The sequence below is a fragment of the Cervus elaphus genome, chromosome 33, assembly GCF_910594005.1.
Source record: "Cervus elaphus chromosome 33, mCerEla1.1, whole genome shotgun sequence".
Lineage (NCBI taxonomy): Eukaryota > Metazoa > Chordata > Mammalia > Artiodactyla > Cervidae > Cervus > Cervus elaphus.
The window spans coordinates 30,076,543-30,092,237 of NC_057847.1; the positions used below are offsets into that span (position 1 = coordinate 30,076,543).

General features: G+C 38.4%; 1 protein-coding gene across 2 annotated transcripts in view; it reads left to right on the forward strand.

Moving 5' to 3' along the window:
• Nucleotides 1-15,695, forward strand: part of LRP2 (LDL receptor related protein 2) — a 176,544-nt gene that overhangs the window by 47,741 nt on the left and 113,108 nt on the right. The window contains exons 5-12 of one of the 2 annotated variants that reach the window (XM_043894725.1): nt 3,601-3,711; nt 4,016-4,129; nt 4,860-4,979; nt 6,090-6,242; nt 7,505-7,624; nt 11,779-11,907; nt 13,469-13,638; nt 14,640-14,863. In XM_043894725.1, the coding sequence (XP_043750660.1) occupies nt 3,601-3,711; nt 4,016-4,129; nt 4,860-4,979; nt 6,090-6,242; nt 7,505-7,624; nt 11,779-11,907; nt 13,469-13,638; nt 14,640-14,863 (1,141 nt within the window). Of the gene's footprint in view, nt 1-3,600; nt 3,712-4,015; nt 4,130-4,859; nt 4,980-6,089; nt 6,243-7,504; nt 7,625-11,778; nt 11,908-13,468; nt 13,641-14,639; nt 14,864-15,695 lie in introns of those variants that run through there. The other variant, XM_043894726.1, reaches the window with a different exon arrangement.

The window sequence follows — 15,695 nt, forward strand, 5'->3', positions numbered from 1 at the left end:
TATAAAATAATCTGCTGAAATTTAGATTTGACCTCACTTCTCCAGACTTACCAAAGTGAAATGAGAAACTGAATGGAAAAAAAAACACAACTTTTTTCTTGGGTTGCTTCTTCTCTTTCTTTTCATATGATTTTTTTTAAAGTTTATTCCTTTTTATTCAATTTCATTCTTTTCCCCATAATTTCCTCTTCCTATTACTCTGAAGTCTGTAAGTACTAGAAATACCTATTATAGTGGTTAGGAATATGCATTGTGGGGCCAGGTTAACTGAATTTGAATTCTAGTTCTCCAGCTTACCAGTCATATGCCTTTTTTTCAAACTGTTCAACCTCCTTATACCCCAGAGAGGCACAGATATAAGATCTATGAAATGGGAATAATAGTAGTAACTACCTCATTGGGATGTTACAAGAGCAAAATAAGTTCATATGTATTGAGTACCTGAATAGGCTTCTGGAACATCATTTTCAACACATGTTTTTGATGATTATTATTGTTTTTGCTTATTTAACTTTGTGGATAGTACTTTTACTAAGTGCTGGTAGTCAAACCAGTAAACTTTTTCTGGCAAATCATTACTCTGACTGGATTATCCTGCCTCAGAACTGAACTAACAAAGTTACTTATAAAGGATGACTCTAGGACCTTGGAAAATCCCAGGTGTCTATTCAGGACTTATATCAGTTACTTCTGGTTTTCGTTTTAATCTTGGCTTAAGCATCATAATATATCTTTAAGATACCGTCTCTTTCTTTAGAATCAGTTTGTCTTCTTGGCTATTTTGTCAAATTCTGAGCATAGAATGTATTTAGAGCCTTCCTGTGAAGATAACAAAGAGTAGTGCCTAATATCTCTGTCTTACTCTGCTGTGAATGATTTCCATTCGGGAAAGTCTATGAGTTACTCAAACCACCTCTTCCTCCTTGATTATGCAAAGAGAGCTATAGCATGGAAATTTCTTGCTCCAAGCCAAATCATTAGCAGAGAAAACATTTAAAACACGGTCAAGTACCAATCCTACATGTATATTTGGAGGCAGCTCCCAATTTCGAGGAGCAAACCTGGACATGAATCATTTGAAAATTGGAGGAAGGAAGGGAGATGGAAGATGATCTTGCATTTTTTGTATCAGGTTAACTTTAGCAGTCTGGGGCTTAGTTAATAGGTACTTGTCAATCTTTCCATTAAAACAAAACTTACAAGGATGATAATCTCTGATATTCTTATACAGTATCTTCTCTCTTACTATCCTTCCCCTTTACTTGAAGTCCTGTAGGACATTTCAGGTACATGATGGATTTGTCCCATGGGAAAAAGTTTACAGAGTTAGACTCGGACTCTCCATCCAAGCAAATAAACCAAAAAGTTAGACTTCAGAGAGATACATTATCACCAAGTGTTGTGACTTCCTGTTTTCTGGGGTAGACTGAAACTCATTAATACTGTTAGCAGTAGAAATCTTTAAAGGAAATAGAATCTGCTCATTTCTTACTTTGCTCAGCGTACAACTTGGACCTCTTCCCTTTGTGGGGTATTCAAAGAGGGAAAAGCTTTTAGAAGCAGTTTTCCAAATCTTCTGTGTATTTTGTGATTTGGCTCCATGCAGTCCTTCCTATGGGCATACCATACGTTTAGTCAGGCGCAGAAGAGACCAGAAGGTGTGCAGGGCAAATCCTCAGCTGATGGGCAGATTTATTATCAGCTTGGTCAGAGACAAGAAAGCTGTTCATACTTCATGCCAAGTGTCAAACTACTGACCTCTAACCCTACCAATACTCTCTTTGATGACATCAAGCTGGCCTTGTTGTTTGTGGTGTGAATGTGCCGTGTCAGCAAGCTTTAGTTATATTAGTGGATACTGGGTTTCAGTGTGGGAATGCCCCTCAAAAAGGACAGGGAGAACAAGAGATCTGCCCAGCATATTGGTCTCAGTTCCTTCATGTCTACAATAATCACCTTAAATGAAAGAGTCACAGTCCATGCCCACGTAAAATTTCTTCCTGATAGGTATCTCCTTTATTGTAAAGAGGTTGGGTTTTCTAAGATTTCCTTCGTGCTTGCCCCTCTCTGAATAGCCTAGATAGCATACTGCTATCCAGTGCAAGGGGAAAAGGAATCACTTGCTGGACTCAGCTGGCTTCTAGGCGTCTCTTGAAGGGAGAATGAATAAACTGAGCTTTGAAGATGCATTTGGGATGTGTGCCATCCCTATGATGAAAGACAGCAATAACCCTAAACATTAACTGGTTCTTGGATGATTAAAAAATAAAATTTGTGAAAAAATTAAATTTTATCTGTTATTAAATGCCTCCCATTTTAGTATACAGTTGATTGTGTGCAGCTTGGCAATTAAAGTATTTATAGACACTTAATAGGCTAGTTTTGAGCTTCTGGAGATGAGAATATTTCTGCTTACTCTTTCACTGTGGAACGTCATGAAATGGGCCTGCCGTCTGATCTTGGAGATATACCCTTTTCTTACTGAAAAAGAAATTAGAATCTGAGAATCACTATGAAAACAATCTTTAATGAAACAAAAAATAGACCAATAAAGATATCATACTTGTGAGAGGAAGACTCTTAAAAGACCATAAAGGGCAGAAGTTCATACTATTTTAAAAAAACTTTTCAACCTAGAAAGTTCAGCTGTGATAACTCTGGCACTCCCAAGCATTTCTTGAGCGCAGAGGGTGAATGACCTCGTCTCTGTACTGAATGATGGGGATTTGAGTAAGACAGGATCCTTGATCTCAGAGGATTTCATAATGTCATGGGGGAAACAGATAATCAGCGAATAGAATGGAGCCTACAGTGAGGGGGTCATGAGATATGTTCCAAGTCTGGGGAAGCACAAGGGAGGGGCTGATAGTACCTTTTTCCTTCAAGGGAACATCCTGATTTTTCCACTGAGATCTAGAAAACCAGGGTTAAAAAGCATTTGGCTAACAGCAGTGAAGTGATCATCAGTACATAATATGGTAACAATGATGTGGGCTTGTAGCACATACCGTGCTTTTGTAGAGCACACTATGCTTTTCAGAGTGCTTTACTAGACATTGTCTTTTGGAGGTTCCTGTATGTGTGGATGAGGAAATGGTGACACAGAAAAGATGAATAATTCAAGTCAGAGTAAATAGGTACAGAGTGGCACCCCAGGTCCCATGTTACCTGGCTTCTTGGCCTGTTTTCTTTCTTTGACCTTCTAGCCAAAGAACCAGCCCTTCATCTCCCGAACCATGTGTGATGGTACATTACTTTCCTGGGGTGTTATTTATATTATGTAAAAGAAGATTCCATTTTGACAAGTTAAAATTTCTTCTCATTCTTCGGCTTGGAGGGCACAAGTCACTTTAAAGCCCAATTCCTTGGGCTTCCATTCCCCCTACTATGCCCTCTCAAAGCACTCTGTACTTATCACCTTAAGCACATAGTCCAGTTTGTAATTTGCTGTTTGTGTCATTCTTAGGTTATCCAAAGAATGTCTCTTTTGTTTACCAATATATGTTCAGCAGTTAGTGTCTAGGATATAGTAGTTATTCAAGAAGCGATTGCTAAGCAACATCTTCCTTTAAGATTTGTGTGCTATTTCCATTCTTTCAGGATACCCAGTATGTGAGCAGCTAACTTGTGCCAACGGAGCCTGCTATAACACCAGTCAGAGGTGTAATGGGCAGGTTGATTGCAGAGATGCCTCTGATGAACTCAATTGCAGTAAGTAATATGCTGGAGCTGGTTTACTGGCCAGTTATGCACTTTTCTTCTCAAGTTTGTGTTCAGTGAATTCATGTTGGTGGCTTGAAGTCAGTCATGGTGGAGTATTTTACACTATGGAAATTGGCAGATACAGTAAGTGAGGACTTTTATGTTCCTGGAGAACTGGTTATTAAACATTTACCAGCACACTGCTGCGTGGTAAGAATCTTTTGAAACTTGAGATAGACTCTTCCTATGAAATTAAGTGGCTACAGTGAAATTGAAATTCTGTTTTCTTTCCCCTTTTAACCTTGTGTCCCAGCTCGCCGATGCGCGCGCAATGAGTTTCAGTGTGGCGGTGGGCAGTGCATTCCTAGAACCTACGTCTGCGACCATGAAATTGACTGTGAAGATGGCAGTGATGAACTTTCTTGCAGTACGGTGACTTCCTCATTTTGGGTCATGCTGTTAGGAATGCTCTTGTCTTTGTGTCCCCCCCCCCCCCCCCCCTGCCACCCACCGATGTATTATTCTTTTCAAATAAAAGATGTGTCTGATGGCAGAGGAAGCCAGAATATCATTCAGGGCCCATGGCATGAGCCTCAGTAGTGTTGCTGAACTTAGACTTCTTTACCTTCCAAAAATCTGTGTAGAGGTGAAGGGTTTGGACAGTTTGCCTTCTTTTCTCAGACCACAAAGATACAGGGTATATTGTATTACTGGATTTCCTTTCTGGCACCTGGGCTTATTTCAGTGCTAAATTGAGAGGAATGTGATATCATGGAATGAGTTACTCAGAATCATTGAGTCCTAGAGAGCAATTACCGTGCTTGTGGTCAAGTGAGAGAATGTTGGCCATTGGCATTTCTGTAGCATCTTTGTCAGTCTGTATTCTTTGCTCTGTGTCCACTTACAGCTATCTTATTTTTCATCTTGATGCACTTGGTTTTCATGTCCTGAACCCAAAGCTACTGTTTGCTTCTCCCCCTTCTCTCTTCTTCTCTTTCTCTTTTTTTTTGTTCATTTTTGTCAAGATAGTTAAGGGACTAAATGGGCGTAGAAATTTCAGTTTCTTGGAGCTCAGTTTAGGTGGCAGGGAGAGCACTTTGATTTCTTTCCAAAGGTTTATATCTCTGGAGTGTAGCTGTCATTTTATTTTCTTCCAGGTTCTTATCAGACCTGCAAAGGCAACGAATTCACTTGCCCTAACGGCATCTGCATTGCACAGGGCTGGGTTTGTGATGGAGAAGGTGACTGTGTAGATAACGCTGATGAAGATGGATGCGGTAAGGAGGGGAAGAGCTTCTGATTGGAAAGTATTTTCCAATTTCCAAGCAAGTGTTTTCCAGGACTTGCTTTTCTTACTGTCCTTGTTAGAAATTATCTGTGTGACATGCAAGTTTCCAGATGGGCTGGACTGACAGGGAATCTTGGGTGAGGAAGAGTGGTTCCCCTAGCTTTTTCTAAAAAGACACAGAATTCAAATGTAGCATAAATTATAATCCTTTCCTAACAGTAAGGCCAAGGAGATAGGACAGTCTCTCCCCTTTATAGCCCTATCTGAGGTTTTCCTTTTAAGACTTTTATCTTAATTAGATTTATCTATATAAAAGAAGTAGGCTGGGGAAGGTGGGAAAATATGGGAAAATGTGATTTGTCTTAAGACCTTACAACCATGAAGAACGACTGAGCTGAAGGTTGGTAGATAAAGGAGAGGCCAATATCGGGAGAAATGAGAAGGAAATTGTCAGTGACATTCATCCCCTTCACTGGGCAGTTATCAGCAGTACCTCCAACAGCTTGGAAACTGCTAGCACCCACACATAAAGAAAGTTACCTTTATGATTCCAGCCTGGGTATATTAATAATGTTGCTTGTTTTGGTTGGGAGCATCCGTTGGTTTCATGCTTCAGTATTCCAAGAAGTTGTGTTCCAACTTCTGGATTATAATCTTTCTTATACTGTTGACAATTCACTAAAGAAACAAAACAAAACAACCAACCAAAAATCATACACACACACACACACACTCAGGAATCCTGGCATTACCTTGATAGTGCTAGTTCTATTGTTCATAATTTAATAACTAAATGTTCTCCTACAGGTTATTCATCTAGTTTGTTGATAATGTAGGCCCATTTCTGCTTCTTACTCTTATATTTTGGCTGGTAGTTTCCTCCCCTAGAAACACTGGAACCTAAATAATGACATTTATCATTCTTTAGAATCTCAATAGAAGGTCAGTTGTAGCGTTAGAAACTACTTGTTTATTGTGAAATATCGGTCTGTTGTAGGTTTCTTGTTTACCTGATCTCTATCCCCTCTTAACCGTGTATTGAAAAATGGCTGGCTCTGCCTCTCATATGTCCTATAGTAACTCTCTTTTTCACCCACAGAAAGCAAAAGTAATCGTACCTTTGAATGTTACCCAAATGAATGGGCCTGTCCAAAGTCTGGAAAATGCATCCCAATTTCTAAAGTTTGTGATGGGACTTTAGATTGTCCAGGAGGAGAAGACGAAAGCAATATCACTGCAGGACAACAGTGTGGTGAGTATGGAAATTTATCTGGACATCTTTCAGGTAATGGTGTCTCTGTTTTTCTATAACAGATTGCCACATACAGAGAGTATCAGTTGATGTTTGCAGAATGAACAATTCCAGGACTTAGTAGCTCTAACCAACAAATATTTGTTATTTCTCACAGTCCTGTGGGTTGGCTACATTATTCTTTTGGCCTGAACCAGCTCACTCACATCTCAGGATGCTCCAGCAAAAGCATGACTAGACCAGGTGTGTTTGCCTGGTGGTGGAAAGGGCCAAGCCCAGTGAACAAGCTCTTCTCAGCCTCTGCTTACTTGATGTTTCCTAAGTGTTCTATTGGCCAAAAGAAGCCACACTGATCCCAGATTTAATGGACTGAAGAAATAGACTCCATTTCTTCATGGCAGGAGTTTATAAATATTTGTGACTCTTTCTCCCCCTCCCCCCGCATCTCCTTCCCAGGAAGAATGGTTTTAATGGTAATTGTGATGACTCTAAAAGTATTCTGGAGATTTTATTCCCTGGATTATACCTGTGGAAAAAGTGTTGCTGGCTTTACTCACAAACTTCTGGTTTCAGGGATCTAAACTTGGAGTTACCCACCCCACCACCTCCACTCCATGGCTGTAGAATATTTCCCCACTATAAGCCATCACTTCTGTGGACAGTTGGCTGTCCTGTAGGAAAGTGCAATTCATGGCCTTGATTTCTCTCTGAATTATCTTGTAGTTGCCTAGCAGTGACCGTGAACTATAACCCTAAAGTTTTGGTGATTTCTTTTCCATGAAAAAAAGAGGCTTCTTTTTTCCCCCCATTTCACTGGGGAGCCCTTTTACATAGTCCTAGTACAAAAGTTAGAAAACAAAAGTTAGTTGAAGCTAGCTTGGATTATTAAGTTAAAAATTTAGTGTTTAGTGTTCAGTGGCTTGGGAATTCTTGGGAATATCCTTCTATTCTTTCTAGATAGAAGAAATAGATATCTAGATAGATATCTTTCTATTAGATATCCTAATATCTTTCTAGACACAAAGATAGACTTTTGACCAGATTTTTTTTCATGAACAGCACTACTGATGCCTTGTGCTTGCACTTAGTTATAATGAATTTTATAATGTGCTGAGTTTTTATTGCATCATACTGCAGGCTTGAATAGTGACCAATTTTCTGTGTTACTGCATACTTACTGAGCTTTTACTTTGGAAAGTTCTTATAAATCATCCTTGTCCGGAGATCACCTTTCATTTCACAAAATCTTTTTCTCTGTTTAGATGTTAATCTGTGTCCGTCCTTGGGATGTGAGTACCAATGCCACAAGTCACCAGGCGGAGGGATGTGTTACTGCCCCTCAGGTTTTATTGTCAACAAAAATAGAACCAATAACTGCGTCGGTAAGTGACAGACTTTCATCACAGTACTTATGGCACTGGGGACACTCCCTTTAACATCAAGGAGTTTGTATTTGTGGAGAGGAGAATCTGTTAACAAAGAGCAATACAGTCTTCATTGAAAACCTGGACAATATGATGTTTTGACTCTGAGAAGCTTTTGTGAGGTGCCCATGGCAAAAGAGTGGTTGTATGATGAGTGAGTAAATTAGCTATGTGTCTATCTGTCCAGTTCCTAATGATGGAGGTTGTTCTTTTCCTATATTGTATATTGCTGTTTTATATATTTGGAAGCAGAATTATATAGCCATACTTGTTAAATACAGTTGGACCTCTCTATCTGTGAATTCTTCAATCTCCAATTCAGTCAACTGGGGATCAAAAAAAGAAGGGGAGTGGGAGGCAGAAAGTTCCCAAAAGCAAAACTTGAACTTTCTGTGTGCAGGCAGCTATTTATATAGCACTTAGGACTCCGAGCTTTCACTGCCAAGGGCCGGGGTTCCCTGGTCAGGGAACTAAGATCCCACAAGGCATGTAGTGTGGGCAAAAATGAATAAATGAATAAATAAAATAAACAAGCACAAAAGAAACACTCTGGTTTACAAACCCTGGAGAAAGTCTATTTCCTGAGTTTCTGACACGGAAGCCCTGCTTATGCTCTCTTCTGTAAGTGTAAGACCGCTCAGGCTGTCTGCCAAATGTCAGGCTACTCTTCCCCTTTACTGCCACCCAGCTGCCAATCCGATTTCCAGTCTTAGTTCTCTAGGCCTTTCCCCTTTCTCTTACTAGAAAAGGAATTCCAGTAGAGATGCCTGAAGCCACATTCTCAGTGTTACATTTGTTTTTCTCTCTTTTTCCTCTCAATCCTAAAGAGAAATTTGGGCTAGGCCGCCTTGTAGTTGGAACTCGATAGGCCATGAAATGTTTTCATGAAAAGGGATTTGCTCCTTAAGGATCCCTGGTTCATTCTTGTGATACCTTGCAACCTATTCTTTAGTCTCTCCACCCCCACCCCCCATTCTAGAGCCACATTTTCCAACATGTTTTCCAACATCTTTTCTAAAAATTAAGCCCATGATGAGGTTTGAGTTGTAGGTCAGAGAGAGGTCTGGGCTGCTTCAATTTTTTGCAGCCCTTAAGAAATGAAAAACTTTTGTAACAAGATTTTTACACTTAAATCTATTAATGAGTGTAACACAATTTTGCAGTATTATGCTGCACACAGGATCATTTCAGAATTCATAGAACACTTTTGGTTCTACTACTACTGGAAGTAGTCCGATACTTGGGCACTAATTCTAAGGTCCACAAACATCTTTCAGTCCCTTTATGATGTACCTAGGACTTTAGTGCAGATGACCTCTTTTGGATACAAGCTCAAAAGTCTGCAATTTTGAGTTTTTGTGAATGTGAGGCCCTCTGCTACCTGCAGAGACTTTCTCTGTGACCTTTCTTGTCCTTTAAGAATGTACCTTTGCCTCCTGAGTTTTGAAGCTGGGTTAATATTTATTTCACATTTCTTTTCAAGAAGACTATATTTTGCTTTCTTGGTAAAGAAAAGACATTATGAAATACATGACATTATGAAACCAGTTACACTCATTTCAGCTGAGCTTTTAGAGAATTGTTTAGGTTTGCTCTTTCAAGCATTTCAGTTGAACAAACACTCTCTGTATGCCTGTAATCCTCTGCATGCCTGACTTACCACAGAAGCTTCAGGTGTTGGAAACCTATGCAACATCTATCAGCTTAGCCATGGCTCCCCAGGGGATGCCACAGTGATTGTTAAGAATAAAATGGAATAATCATGACATGAAATCTTTCCTTCTACCATTCTTCTGTTCCTGGTAGTCTTGACCTAGCTGTGGAGACTCTGAGGCAAGGCACCAGAGCAATTTACTGGACTATTGTTTCTGATTGACAAGGACATGCTGTTTGTTGAGGGAATGACATCGTGGTGCAGCCTTAGGGCAGGAAGGTCATTCAGCATGGTGGGATTGCACACAGCCAGATGGATCATAGGGTGTCCGAGCAGGATTTTTTTTTAAATTACTCTCAAAGCAGTATTTGTTGGTAAGAGGGGACAAAGAGTAAAAAGGAAAGTAAATCAAGGTGACTTGGGCTGGGAAGGAGGATTTTAAAGCAGCATTTTAGTGTTTTGTAGTTTCCATTACCTTTTCTACTCTCTTTAAAATTCTCAGGTCTCCCTTTCATTTTTCTTGTCTTTCTTTTGGCTGACAATGGATTTTAATTGGCCTTCATTCTTCTTTGTAATGATGAACAGAATCTTCCTCAGTCATTAAAAGTGACAGTGTTTATTTACTCATTTAAACCTGTAAAGTACTTGTAACCCAGACTGTAGGAAGGGCATTTGCACCCAAGAATTCCCAGTTATGACTTTTCCACCCTCTTTTTGACATGAGAACTCCTGTTTCCAGGGTGACTCCAGATCCTTAGACATAGTCATAGTGTCTTGCACTCAAAATGAGGTCATGATACCCTGGGAGTTTGAGGGCGAATGTCCTGTACATTCCTACTGAAGCAAAGCCTCACGTGGTGTTTTCTCAGAAATGATGTGAGGACACAGAAGAAATAGGTCAAATGTTGGCTTTTTGTCTATACCCACATGTCCTTTTACCTTGTCCTGTCCAAATTGGATTAATTTTTTCTTGTCACAGTCCTGGGGATGAAAGATGTGCTGGTCTGTGTTGTTATACTTGATCTGGAGGGAAAATGGGAACCATTATCTTGATCCCAGGGCTTTCTTGGTCTTTCTTTTTTTTAATTAAAATTTTTTATTTTTAAGATTTTGACTGTGCTGGGTCTTTGTTGTGGCATGTGGGCTTTCTCTCTAGTTAATGGCACTTGGGGGCTTCTCTAGTTGTGGAGCCTGGGCTCTAGAGGGCAAGGGCTTAGTAGCTGTGGGATCTTAGTTCCCCAACCAGGGATCAAACCCATGTCCCTTGCATTGGAAGGCAGATTCTTAACCACTGGACCACCAGGAAATTCCTTCTTGGTCTTTCTTGTTGGGGAGTCACAGGATGGTGGGGCATGCAGCAGGTGTGGTAGAATTCAACTCACAGCTTTGCAAATGTTATCAGATTCTAGAAATTCTAGAGAAACCTAGACCTGTAAGTCTCAGGAATTATAATTTACTTGAGAATTTTCTGAAGCCCTAGGGAGTAGGAGCCTGTTGATTTAGACTGTGGACATCATTCTTCAAAGAAAGAGAGCAGGGCGAAGGAAGGTGAAGAGTGGATGTGAACTTCGAGGGTCAAATGAAATATTTGGCAGCAGTTAACCAAGGATAGGACAATTTCTTGCCCTTTACGCTTTATAATCTTAAAGAAAGACATGTGTGTTTTTCTTCCCTCCCCCCATGTTGTATTGTTTATGTGTCAATTATATTGAAAGTCTTTTTACTATTTGATAGAACTGGGACTACTTGGTCATTGAACAGAGCTCTATTGTGTAATGGATTTTCAACAAGTACATATTAAATGAATGAATAATGCTAATGAGTAAGCAGAAGAGAATGTATTTTTCATGACTTAAAAATGATTTTTAATTTTGGTGATGACTTTTGACATCAGAGAAAAGGATAAACAGACCTTTCCAGATACTTTATTGCATACTTTATTTGTGTCTCATTGAGCAATTGGATATAAGGCAGTTCTTTCTGCAGTGACGGAAATGTCTGTACAGTAACTGCCAGTCACATGTGGCTGTCAGCATTTGAAATGTGGCAAGTGTGACTGAGAAATTGCATTATTAAGTTTATTTCACTTTAGTTAATCTAAATATGACTTTGAGAAGCTGCAGAGAGCTAGTGTCTACCAGATTGGAAAGCACAATTTTAAAAGGATGCATTTATACCAAAATTCAGGTATTTTGTAAACCATCATTAATAAATGAAATGCTAAGGCAATGAGTCCAGGCAGTGTTGTGCATCACCTGCAATGTTATCCTTTATGTAGATTTTAAAGAACCTTAGGTTTTCCTTAGTGTGACAATGCCTATGCCCTGCCTCCCTAAGGGGTACTTTCTTAGGCAGTTGCATCACCAGATTGCTGTATAGCTTGTCTAAAACTTTTTTCAGAAAGTGCTTAAGACATGTTGTTAAATGCTATTATAAGTAGTTATTTCCTATGTGGCAGATTTTGATGATTGCCAGATATGGGGAGTTTGTGATCAGATATGTGAAGACCGAATTGGCCATCACCGGTGTGACTGTGTAGAGGGGTATGTCCTGGAGCACCAGCAGCACTGCAGAGCTAATTCTTCTTGTAAGTAAATTAAAGACACTCGTGTTTCTGAACACTAAACTTCCACCCTCTTTGCATAGCAGAAGTCAAAAGAAATATCAGCATTAAGGCAGATGGCGGGTTTGATTACCACAAATCAGATGTGGCACCTGCTGTTGGAAGAATGGGTCAATAATTTCATGCTGTTAGGGACCAACTTGTGGATTAATAGTTGTTGGGTTTTTTAAATTTTATTGATTGCTTGTTCACTTTGGGCCTGAAATAGTGTATCATCTACCACATAAATTTTATGAGTACATTTGACCTATTTTTAATTAATGTACCTACCACAAGCTGACAAATATCAATAGGCACTATTTATGCAAAATTTTTTTAGAGGTGGTTCAAAATGCATCTGCTAAATTTGGATTACAGCTTGTGAAAATGCCCTCATTATAAGAGCACTGTGGTATAGAAAAGTCATGACAATTTTTGTCACTATGGATTTCTGGGTAATGAGATCTTGACTTCACTCTCTTTTCCCAATTATTATTATTTTTTTCCCACACCTATTTAAACCACCTTTAGTGTCTTTCTGAAACTGATTTGCCCATCTGTTTTCTAGTTGTTTTTGTGTAGAAAATACCTGATATGTTGTGGACTAACTTTAGTTACAACTGATTTTTAACATTTATTTTTGAACAGGTACATACTCGTATTTTCAAAAATTTCACGTTATTGAGAAGTTATATGACCACCTCCCCACCCCCTATACCCATTCCACTCTGCCCAGTTTCCCACTTCTCCTCTTCTATGGGTAATCACTGTTTAATTCTAGAGATTATTAAATGCATAAATAAGAGTATGCAAATATAGACATTTAACTCTATTTTTACATATATGGTAGTAAACTATACATACAGTTCTTCATTTTGCTAATGTTGCATACTATATTTTTAAGGGCTTACCATATCAACATAGAGAACTCTATTTTAATTTTGTTTTATTTTTATTTGAAGTATAGTTGGTTTCCAGTGTTTCAGGTCTACAGTGTTTTTTAATAGTGGCAGAATCCGTGTTTTGGATGTATATAATTTATCTAACTAGTCCTTTAGTGGTGGACTTTTATATTATTTCTTATCCTTTGATATAGCAAACCAGACTTCAATGAATAACTGTATTCATTTTGCATTCTTGTAAGTATATGGGTGTAGCAGGTTTGGATCCACCATTGCCGTGTTTTTCACATTGGGTGGTTTCCCATTAATTTTTAAAATGTATTTTGTGTTTTAGACAATCTAAAGTTGCACCTGGGGAAAGGTGCCCATATCATCAAAGATTCTCTGATACCTCAGTGTCACTGAACCAGCATTTAGGACACTTGAGTTCTTGCCAGACTCTGTTCCTAACTTACTGTGATTTTGGACATTTCATTAAACCTTTGTGCCTGATTTGCCCATCTGTAATGATATGTATCTCTACATACACATTCTGATATGTATTTTCTGAATATTTAAAACCAAATAAGAAAACATAGTTGTAAGTTGCTTCATCATCTCTGTTCACTTGAAGGACTGACAATGCCTTCCTTCTTCACATTTAGTTGGTGAGGCCTTTGTGATCTTCTCCAATGGTCGGGATTTGCTAAAGGGTAACATTCATGGAAACAACTTTCAGATTCTGGCACAGTCTCAAAATCGTGGATTGGCTGTGGGTGTGGATTTTCACTATCGGCGACGCAGAGTCTTTTGGACTGACATTGTGCAAAATAAGGTAAATAGAAATTTCTGGAGTATAGCTTGGGACCTGATAGAACTCCAAGCACAAAGTGTTGATAGTTTTTCATTTTGGGAGGAGTAGGGAGGGAAGTTCCTTTGTTTTCTAACAAAAAAGGCCCTTGAGATATTTTATGTTAATCAGCACCTTTTACTGCTATAGTATTACATGTGACCTGTTAAACAAAGCAGTCTATTATATGGATTAGCCTTGAGCAACTTTTAATTTTATTCGAAATGGAGTCCAAAAGCCTAATTAAAAGAAATAGTAGACATTCTTTCAAAACTGGATAGATATTTGGTAGTAATTTTTGAAACTTGATCATTTAAAATGTAAAAAGTATTCTGCTTTCCTGGATGATAAAAATCAGATTTTACCTGCATCTTCTAAATGGAACTGTAATTGAGCATTGGGTAACAAATATTGACAGTATTTTGTTTAACAGCCAAAATTTCATTATGCTCTCTTATTTGGAAAATGTGATGGATCTGATTTCAACTTTGAGTAATGCAACAGAGATTTTTTAAACATAAATTTTAGAGACTCTTAAAGAGTTATGATATTTTATTTCTTCTTACATTTCCTTGTACCATTAATAAAATTTTAATTCAATTAATGGATAAATTCCATAAATTTTCCAAAAATTGAGACTTTGGATTACTAGTGGGTATGATTTAATAATAGCTAGAAATCAAAGCAAACTACTTCCACCTGTGCCACCAAAAATCCACATTGAATTAAACTTTCACTAACTACCTAAGAATTAGAGATGCAGGCTTTTTTTTTTTTTTTTTTAAACTCAACTTTTTATATATGCCTCACATGCTTTTAAAGAAATGCCCCACCACCTCCCAGTAACCCATGATGTGAAATAAAAAGTCTCTAGTGAATTTTTTTTTTAGTTTAAATGACTGATTTCTACACCAAAGATAAGTCCCTGGAAAACTCTCCCAACTAGTTATGCTTAAGACGTTTAATAATTTTGGTTTTTCTTGCAGGTTTTTTCAGTTGACATCTCTGGTTCACGTACCAGAGAAGTTCTCGGTGTTTCTATCGAAGACCCAGAGAATCTGGCTGTGGATTGGGTAAATGATAAACTTTATATTGTGGAGACCAGAGTCAACTGCATAGATGTGGCAAATTTGGATGGAAGCCATCGGATTACCCTTATAAGTGAACATTTGGGACATCCTAGAGGAATTGCTGTGGACCCAACTGTTGGGTAAGTTATTTGCAAACATACTGATTTCAGCATTTTTTGAGTTTCATTTCTCCCCCTTTAGATAAAACATCCATTGGCATAGTTTAAGATTCTTTATGCTCTGTACTGTAGAATCTTTGTTTATTTCATATCTCTTTTCATAGCACCTTTAAAGGAGTTAGCTAAATATAATCTGATTTGAGGATGTGCAAATATACCTACTAATGTCCTAAAAATATGTAATGTTATTGGGGTATGAATTTTATGCTTAGTGTTTGCCATGTTTTCCTGGCTGAGAGATTGAATTCTTTTTTCTGACTCACTCTAATAGTACTGTCACAACTAAATCATTGTTAATGTGATCACTCTTAAGTTGTGAAGTTGTTTTAAGCAGGGGATAGATCTAAAACCACTAAGTGGTGTTTTGGAGGGCTCTGAAGAGCCCCAGTTCTTTATGCTTCAGTACAGAAAGGATTTAGCAAGAGGCAAAGTGATAGATAAGTGATTTATTAGCATAGGATGTTAGTGTTGCACTGCCCTGAATATTTAGTGGGTTACATTTTTATAATTAAAGGAAGAGAGGGGAGGTGGATAAGACCACCTTCTTTTTCATTCTTTGAGTCTTTGGTCGTTAATTTCTCCTATTTGTTGGGTGGGAGAGTTTTTGAGGTGCATCTAGGATCATCATGGCACTATGGAAAAATTCAGATCTCAGTACTAGTGTCTTTCACTTTAAAATATCACCTTTCCCTAAATTAGTATTTTTGTGCATGCAAAGAACATTCCCTAGGTCATTAACTTGTTGACATCACTGGGCAGGTTGTAGGCCTTATTTTCCATGATTGTTTTTTTG